This window comes from Papilio machaon, chromosome 2 (assembly GCF_912999745.1).
Source record: "Papilio machaon chromosome 2, ilPapMach1.1, whole genome shotgun sequence".
In the NCBI taxonomy this organism is placed as follows: Eukaryota; Metazoa; Arthropoda; class Insecta; order Lepidoptera; family Papilionidae; genus Papilio; species Papilio machaon.
The window spans coordinates 3,823,507-3,832,356 of record NC_059987.1 but is presented as its reverse complement, the minus strand read 5'-3'; the positions used below and the strand labels follow the sequence as shown (position 1 = coordinate 3,832,356).

Here is an 8,850-nt window from a genome sequence, read left to right as displayed (position 1 = left end):
ATGGATATTTGTTGGAGATATTTGTTTGAAGGTATCTCCGTAATGGCTTAGCTGATCTTGATGAAATATGGCACAGATGTAGAACATAGTCTGGAGGAACACATAGGCTACTTATAAAGATTTTTTTAATTCCGCGCTGACGGAGTCGCGGGCGACAGCTAGTACTATTACTTGCTTAAAGCTAGTACTTATTATTGCTTGCATCCTATTATATATTCTATTATAAAAAGGAAAGGAAGAGCATTATATTATGATGAAACACTTACAATAATCGGTTCATTTTACCGATGCAATCTTAAATAACATAATTTATCAACGAAATTTTGTGAGCATTATGATAAATAGCTATAAAATCAACGACCGGTGCACGTAATGAATATGGAAAGAAGTAAAAATAAAGAGAAATTAAAAAGTATCATTTTTGTGAAAGTAGCCAAGATGCGGCTTAAAAAAAGAAGCAAATGAACATTATCTGCCATACTCATAGCCGTTTGATGATTAACTAAGAAAGAAGAAAAACACACACTTAAAAATTCTGTTACTGTCGCAACGATTTGGTAATTGGGCACTAAGGATCACTACTTAAGGGTACAACTTACATGTTAATTATAAACCGGCGTTAACGTTTTTCAATATCTAGCAAGTTTAGTGGCATGACTTGATGTCCATCATGTTGCACAGTCGAGGTATGCGCTGATGATACCGCAGTGCTATCGGCGAATTGGGACGCCTCTTTTTCTTATCACCACGTTTAACGTGCAACTTAATTATGTTTTCATTGCTTTGGCTCTGTAAAAACGTAACAACTTAGAGTTCGCTGTTATAGGTAAGTGTATGTCATATTTAACACATATATCATAATAGAGTAGGTAGGTGATAGTAATAGTAACTAATTTTAAGTATCCCATTGTTGTTTTGAAATTATAGTCAAATTGCGGAATGAAATTAATGACTTTTCAACAATAGCTTATTAATTGTTATCCACAGATTAAGACACACATCAGCGATATTTTCATACTCCATTTGGTATTTTAATTATCGATAATAATCTTTTGATTCCCACTGCAAATGGATACTACCATTTATCAGGAGTGTTATCAACATTAATGAAATTGCAAGATTAAGTTTGATGCTGATAATGCCTTTAAAAATTACAAAAATTACTTGTTCAACATAGCCTTTTATTTGAATTGAATATCGAATACGAATTGTCTACGCTCTGTCTAAGTAAGCTATGAAAGTTTAAAATTGTAGATACTTCTATTAGATCGAGCATCACTTGTGCACAGATGAGTGCATCGGGTACATATACTTGGAATGAATGTCGTTGCGTGCTGCTCGAACATTCTTCCGCAGCGAATTACTTTTTGTGTACGTTTGTGATCGCACGCGCGATGTAGGAAAGTGGAGTATTATGCGCCGTTATCATTTGTCTTATACAGCGTTAGGTCGCCTAGATAATGATGTCACTAAAAATCATATCTTAATAAGAATAGTGCCATCCAAAAAGCTTACAATTTCACATGACATGCTGCACAGAACACGGGTACTGGAGAGCTGCAAATGAGGACAAAAAGTCGTTCCTCCACCTGCAGCGGGCAGACATGCCCTCACAGTTAAGCATGAGCTACCCATAAGCTTGTGTAATATTAGGTGCTTGCCTCCGACAACTGTAGAGATGGTATCCGCAACGTGGGCGGCGGCGGGCACGGTGGCGTGCGGGGCGGCGACGGCGGCCTGTGCGAACGCGCTCTCGATGCCGCACGACGCGTTGTACAGCAGCCGGCAGAGCGTGCACCAACTTGAAGACGAAGCTATACCACAACAGAGAAACCATTTTTGTTGTCATTGGACGTAATGATCGGAAAAGTATTTATAAAATAAAAGAAAAGAGTAGGTTTGTTTAATTTACAAAAGGCTCAAGATAAAAAAAAAAATATTATAATAACCAGTCTGGAACACTAATCTACGTAGGTATCCAAAAATACTATACGATTTACGATTTACTAGACGATACTTTACTATAAAACGTAAATTTTAAACTATGTTAACAAAATGCTGTGGTATATGTTATATTTAGGTAGTTGAAAGTCAGGTACGAAATTCGTACATCGGAAGCAGCACCTGGATCAAGATGTGAGCAATTCGTCCTTTCAGGATTAGCGCTTCGATTTCTTGTCCGCTTTACAGCGTCAAGCGTCGAATAATTATTCCCACCCGATCCTGTATTCGTATCATCATCTTGAACGTGTACTTTTACATTATTTCGAACTAAATACGGCTTTATTTCTTCGAACCACACGTCACACAACTGAAAACCAAAATACCATAGACATTTTTGATTTAACAAACTTTGCTATTTTATTTACAAAGGAGTACCGTTTAATACATACGTTAACCAACGCATTTTCTAAATCGTAACGTAGATTTTTTGGTATATTATATTTACTTTTACTTCGTTTTCGGGTTTCATCGACATTAACCCTGCATTCTTTTATATCATTACGTGCCGGCAATCCAGCTGGCTTTAGGACATTTGCTGATGGCTTTCTTGCTCTCGATTGGTACATTTGTATATTTCAAACGTTAAATTAAAAATAAATATATTCAGAACGTAAAGATGTGTAAAAATTATTCTAAAAACTTAAACACAAAATGTAAAAATCTAAATTTTGTTTTACAATTCGGCTGTCATTCAATAAGACATTTCGATTTACCTTGCTTTTTAGAAAAAAAAAACAGCCGCAAAAGAAGTCCAAGTAGTTGTATATCATCCTCTTTGCATAATTAATAACATCGTTGATAAAATCTTAACATTATTTAAATACATTTGGAAAAGGCAAAATCTTAACAAAATGAACGGATCGAATTGGAGATCTGTTATTTACGCGACGGGTTCGGCATTGCTGAAATGCGTTACTTCTATGACAACACTGAAAACGAAGAAAAGTGTACATTGTGATAGTATCAACGAGGTGCTTTTCTACGGAGCGGAGGATGATAAAACAAAGGAAGAAATCGGAACAAACAACCTCTTGTGCATATACTATGTGATAGTCCACGCCTGTCGTTCAGTAGACGTTTGCCTACCAACTTTGAACAGTGATACTATATCCAAATGTCTAATAAGTGTGCATCAGAGAAACTGTGTGGTTATTCGTATAATTCTATACAACGCCGAAAACATAGATATGTTACAAGGACTTGTGAAACAAGGAATTACTGTGAAGATAGTTAATTTCGCGCCAAAATTAGAACACGAATTTATAATTATAGACGCGATTGATAACTGTAAAGATGCAGTGGCGGTACTTGGATCTTTAGATTATGAATTATCACGAGTTAATTGCAACAGAGATTCAACACTACTTACATCTGATTGTACAGTAATTCAAGCTTTAAAAAAGGAATTTGACAGAATATGGTCTTTAGAAGGAAATGTTCCGTGTGAGTAAAAATATTTATATAGATGTAGAAATTGATTTTAACTAATTAACGGTATCAATTATTTGTTTGTATTTTGAAAGCAAAGCTCTTGAAATATTTGAAATTTGGTGATAATTGAAATAAAAGTCTTGAATTAAACAAAAATAATCTACATTTTATTTATTTTTTCATCCGATTTATGTTATTATCTGACATCAGTTATTGTAAGCAAATCCTTTTAATTACAAAATTACATTCTTGAAAAAGTTATATGTTTTATACATCTATTTGTACTTAAAAGTGCTTTAGGTTTAACCTATACAAAAGGTATACAAAAAGCAAACGGCAAACTATGGTAGATTTGTTTTACTACAAATATCGAATTTGATGACTTCTATATATTCAAAATACATATAAATGCCTAATTACAATCATTTAACATATTGAAAAAAAAAACGTAAAAAACTGATATCAATAACTTGCTAAATCTAAGTTGGATTAAATAAACAAAAACCTTATAATTATTTAAAACAGATAAAAACAACTTATACTTAAAGTGGTCCACATCAAAAAGACAGAATTATAAGATTACACATTACACACATTGGCAAAGATTATAAGCTAACTATTGCCATACCTTTCTATCTAATTAAAAAAACAAAGACAACAATAAAATTCTGCAAGTGTTGCAACAGCTGACTCTCAGTGAGTAATGTCCATAGATACATAACCTATAAAACACTATCATTTTTAACAAGTAATATTAATGTTAGTATAATAGTAAGGTTCTAATTAAAAATATTTACAATAAATAATTATCAATAAGGACTGATTGATACTAAATATTCCATAATGCGTATTCCAATATGAGTAAAAAATCGATGATTTAAGCTTTGTCCTTTTTAAGTTTGTAAGCGTTTTAGAAGTTATAATACTAATGGACTTTTAGTATACTATGTTGCTATTAGTGAGTCATGAAAATAAACTTTACGATATGATTTTAAATAGGAAACAATGAAACATGTGCATATTGGAATGGACTATTTAATTTTCAATTTAATTTTGTCTGCACTCTGAAATCAAAACAAAATACCAGGCCTTTTTTGATAGAAACTGCATTATCTAAATATCAACAGAAAAACCATATATTTCATGGTTGTAAATTTCACTACAATTTTAAAAGTTTTTTTTATTTATCAAATACTAGCTTTTACCCGCGACTTCGTCCGCTGGGAATAAAAAAAATGCACTCAAGATAAAAAAGTTCCTATGTCCGTCTCCTAGTTCTAAGCTACCCATCAATTTTCAGCTAAATCAGTTTGACCGATCTTGAGTTATAAATAGTGTAACTAACACGACTTTCTTTTATATATATAGATATATTTTATATTCCCAAACTATCAAAACAGACCTGATAAATTGTACTCACTTTTCATTTAGTTACAATCACAGCATAAAATAAGCAGTCACATTTTATTAGTGGAAAATATTTACAAATCATTTATATTCACATTACTACTTAATATTAAATTTCATGATAAAAAAAATAACATAAAATAAACACTATACAATATTGCCTAACACCACTCTTTTGGCTGTACAGATATGATTACTGTATTTACAATAACAATATTAGATTTATACAAGAAAATATGATTATCCTTCTTGATTCCATTGCAAAAACTGAGATAGATGTATTAAAGTGTGTCTTGGCAGTGAAAAATATCAATTACCTTCCAAAGTTTATTATTAAACATTGCAAAAATGTACGAGTTTTTACTCTATAAGAGCCTACCATATTACATAATCTTTGGTAATAAAAAATAATTAATCATTACCACGTAATTTAAAAAAACATTTAAATATGACATAAATATGATAAAACCATGTTCAATATTTTAACAAATTTATTCATCAAATAAAATACTTTAATGGAGATTAAAATAAGTAAAAATGTATTTCATTAAAATTGAAAACTTATTATTTTACTTTAAAATTATTGAAAATCAAACTATTTAAAATATATATTTTTTTAAATCTACCAAGCGATACTTATCACTATTATGCAGTTTCTAAACTTTTTAATAATTCATAATTAGTAAAGCATTAACACTTACTTTGATCTAGAAATCTACGCTCACATATTGTTAAGAATTATAATAAAATAAAGCAAAAAAAGAAATTATCTTACATGGATTGATTAATCACTGAAATGGTTTTTAGATAACTTTGGTATTCTTGGAAACCAGAGAAAATTTGTGTCTTTATAAAGTTTATCTTGCGCTATGCTTTGATATATTGAATATAAATATGACATTTTTAATGTGGCATGCCAGAAAGTAGTTCTAAATAAAAACTATGTTACTGTATATACAAAATCACTTTATAACAAACTGAAACATACACTGTACAGCACTGTATTTGGTTCAGTCACTTACTTGCACAATTAATGGACTATCCTAATCACTAGAAAGTTCTTGTCATACATCATCAACTTCAACATCGCTGTAGGCATCCTGAGTGTCTCCGGATGGTGGTGAGACTGCATCGGCATCGTTAGGCTCATTCGATGAACATTTGTAATCAGAACTCTCTTCATCATCAGGAGAATCTGCATCTTCGTCCATCATTATTGAGGCTGGTAATGAAGGTGATACATCTTGCAATTGACTTGAGTATACTGTAATTGAATTTTTTTGTATTGGTAAATACCAAAGTTTAATTGCAATAAGTTAACAATAACAAGCCAGATTAAACTAAAAATATTGACTTAACCAGAAAATAAATGGTTTTATATATCTTATCACATTTATTTTATTTTTATTCTTGCAATACGTACGAAAAATTTGTTAGGATGAATGAATGGATGGATGTTTCTTATTACATATCTCCAAAACAATTAAATAGATTTTGATGACATTTGGCACACAAGTAGAACAAAGTCTGGAAGAACTCATATACTACTTACTAAGTCTTTTTTAAGTTCTGCACGGACAAAGTCGTTGTGAAAAGCTAGTACATTCCATGTTAAGTATTATATGCCAAAAATAACATTTGCCTATCACTTTAAAAACAATTATATTAAAACTACCTTTTGTATCAGAAGAACTAAGTTCAGAGCAGAGAGATTCCTCCATTTCCTCCATAGTCATTGTGTCAGTGTCGAGACTGTCCATTGAGCTTGAGAATGACGGGGAAGTATCTGGGTTTGAGCTTGATGCCATTTGCAAAGAGTCCACTGGTGATAAATGTGGCCTTACCTAAAATTAAGTAATAAAAATGTTTGTTAACATTTAAAATATTAATTCCTTTTAACTTTAACCTGCCTGCAAAAACTGACTAAAACAGAACTTATTAACCTGTTCCATTCTAATTTTTTTTCATACGAAAGTAAACACACCAGGCAAGTTGGTGGCACTGAATGTGTTAAGTTGTGTCACAAGAACTGCAAGTATTGTTTCACACAAGGAACTTGCAAACCAAAAAATTTATGATTTCTTTTCCATGAAATTGAAATAATGTATACCTTTAACCCATCTGGTCTATGCGGATTTCTACATCCCTTGCATTTACATTCAGTACAGGGTTTACTTTCAACATAACAGGGACATCTCTGGCCACAGCAAGTCAACTTGCCCGGAGTTGCAGTGGCATTACCACAGCGGCAACCTTTTCTTTTGCTGCTTGCAGAACTACGTGACCTATTTGACGGTTTTTTAAACCCTGATTCTCCTCGTCGAGACTAAAAAATCAAAAGTGGGATAAATTTTTACTTATACTACAACTTAAAACTTTCAATGAATAAATTATAAACTAAATTACAATTAAAACGATATTTACTTTACTTTCTTTAGGAGGAGGTTCATCTGAAGACTGCGACTCTGATTCTTCAACTGCTTTCCTTTTTATTGTAATTTTATTACCAGACCCTGCGTACATTACAGAATATACTGATGTGCCATTTGACATTGGTTTCGAGCTTGAAGGTTCCTTACTAGATGGTGTTGCTTCTGTACTATTTGATGTAGATGCTCCTTGTGTTTGAGTAGATGTAGTATTTGTATATACACAAGGTAATATACTATATTCTGATTTTGATAAGGCGGCACCACTTTCATAATCATCACTGAAACCAGCCCCTTCCTGTACTAAATCGATTAAACCAGAACTTGCTACTGTCCCACCATTTACACCAGTAGAAATTTCATCTTCTTCTAATAAAACTTTATATACATCTGTACTCATGAAATATTCACACAACTTCTTGTAACACTGCAAAAGTATTCGTAAATGCATATTTTCCGAATAGTTTTCATAGTCTTTACACCAATTGCAGGATGGTTTTAACTTCTTTTTACCACCTTTACACTTTTTACACACATGGTGCTGGCAACTAGAGTTCTTCGGAGTACAGGGTTCCACAAGAAGGTTACCACAAACTGTGCAAGACAATGACTGACGTAAATATGGGACCAAACGAAATAAATCGGTCCAAGAACTTTTGTCTGCGGCATCCGCTAATATTATCAGCCGACAAGTGGACACATATAAGCTTGCAGCGTTCATTTTTTATTAAAAAGGCAGTTCTCTTACATTTGTAAAACGTAAATTGTTTACACTGTGATATGATATCAAAAAACACTGGCAAAAAGCCGCAAACGCTTTATATCTGTCAAATAAATGAAATTGTCACTGTCACTGATTCGGATTTACAATTTCTGCAATGGCAACATCGTCTAAGAAAATATGTGTATAATTTTTTTTGCAGAAACAATTTTGATTAAATAATGAAATGTAAGTCTATTTAAATACGACTCAATAATTTTATTTTATTTTTGTGCAACATAAAACAACAACAACATAAATCACGTCCGTAAGCTGGATGATAGGCAGAGATTACATATTTCTATTCGGAATAGTCTTTTCTCACCCCATCCACATTATATATCTACGAATACATAATAGAGGGTTTCGAGGGGTTTGGCATCTCACTAATTTGGTCGATATAAGTCCGTTAATAACTACTTTCGCGTTTTCTTTATTGATCTACTTACATTAAATTGAAGACAATGAACGTTTGTCTCTACCAGTAATCGAATTAGAACCCGCAGCGCTCACCACCCCCACAAAATGTAAAAAAATAGGTATAAAATGAGTAAGGAAAATAAATAATATAAAGAGCACAGATTTTTTATTACTAGATAACGCTACACCTTATTAGATCTACGCTGAGGAGATACTAACTAAATTAATACGGAATCTTTAATAGATAATACATTTATCCTACAGTTAAATTATATCTTTTGTATCTAGCGTCTAATTCTAAATATGGCCTTGCACTAACGGTAATTGCTGCAAAAACATATTATGAATTTAATAAAACTATCTGTCCCTCATTATCACTAACACAAAGTAACTGCATAA

At 32.1% G+C, this 8,850-nt stretch overlaps 2 protein-coding genes across 2 annotated transcripts; both read right to left on the bottom strand.

Moving 5' to 3' along the window:
* Positions 1 to 1,444: 1,444 nt before the first annotated feature.
* On the bottom strand, positions 1,445 to 2,593 carry LOC106717622. Its single transcript, XM_045681246.1, has 4 exons — positions 2,394 to 2,593; positions 2,125 to 2,311; positions 1,615 to 1,814; positions 1,445 to 1,453 (listed from the first exon to the last, which is right to left on the bottom strand). Exons 1-4 carry the CDS (start codon positions 2,568 to 2,570, stop codon positions 1,445 to 1,447), a joined length of 573 nt encoding a protein of 190 aa, XP_045537202.1. The 5' UTR covers positions 2,571 to 2,593.
* Positions 2,594 to 5,756: 3,163 nt separating this feature from the next.
* Positions 5,757 to 8,074, bottom strand: LOC106717610 (E3 ubiquitin-protein ligase MSL2). Its single transcript, XM_014511496.2, has 4 exons — positions 7,267 to 8,074; positions 6,953 to 7,168; positions 6,518 to 6,686; positions 5,757 to 6,106 (listed from the first exon to the last, which is right to left on the bottom strand). The coding sequence occupies exons 1-4, from the start codon at positions 7,990 to 7,992 to the stop codon at positions 5,907 to 5,909; spliced, it is 1,311 nt and encodes a 436-aa protein (XP_014366982.2). The 5' UTR covers positions 7,993 to 8,074; the 3' UTR covers positions 5,757 to 5,906.
* Positions 8,075 to 8,850: the final 776 nt, after the last annotated feature.

Coding starts and splice junctions, on each gene's coding strand:
- LOC106717622 (XM_045681246.1), bottom strand. CDS start 2,570: ATGTACCAATCGAGAGCAAGAAAGCCATCAGCAAATGTCCTAAAGCCA. Junction 2,312..2,393: donor TAGAAAATGCGTTGGTTAAC/GTATGTATTAAA, acceptor TTTGGTTTTCAG/TTGTGTGACGTGTGGTTCGA. Junction 1,815..2,124: donor TTGCTCACATCTTGATCCAG/GTGCTGCTTCCG, acceptor GTTGTGGTATAG/CTTCGTCTTCAAGTTGGTGC.
- LOC106717610 (XM_014511496.2), bottom strand. CDS start 7,992: ATGAACGCTGCAAGCTTATATGTGTCCACTTGTCGGCTGATAATATTA. Junction 7,169..7,266: donor CTCCTCCTAAAGAAAGTAAA/GTAAATATCGTT, acceptor TTGATTTTTTAG/TCTCGACGAGGAGAATCAGG. Junction 6,107..6,517: donor TAGTTCTTCTGATACAAAAG/GTAGTTTTAATA, acceptor ATTCAATTACAG/TATACTCAAGTCAATTGCAA.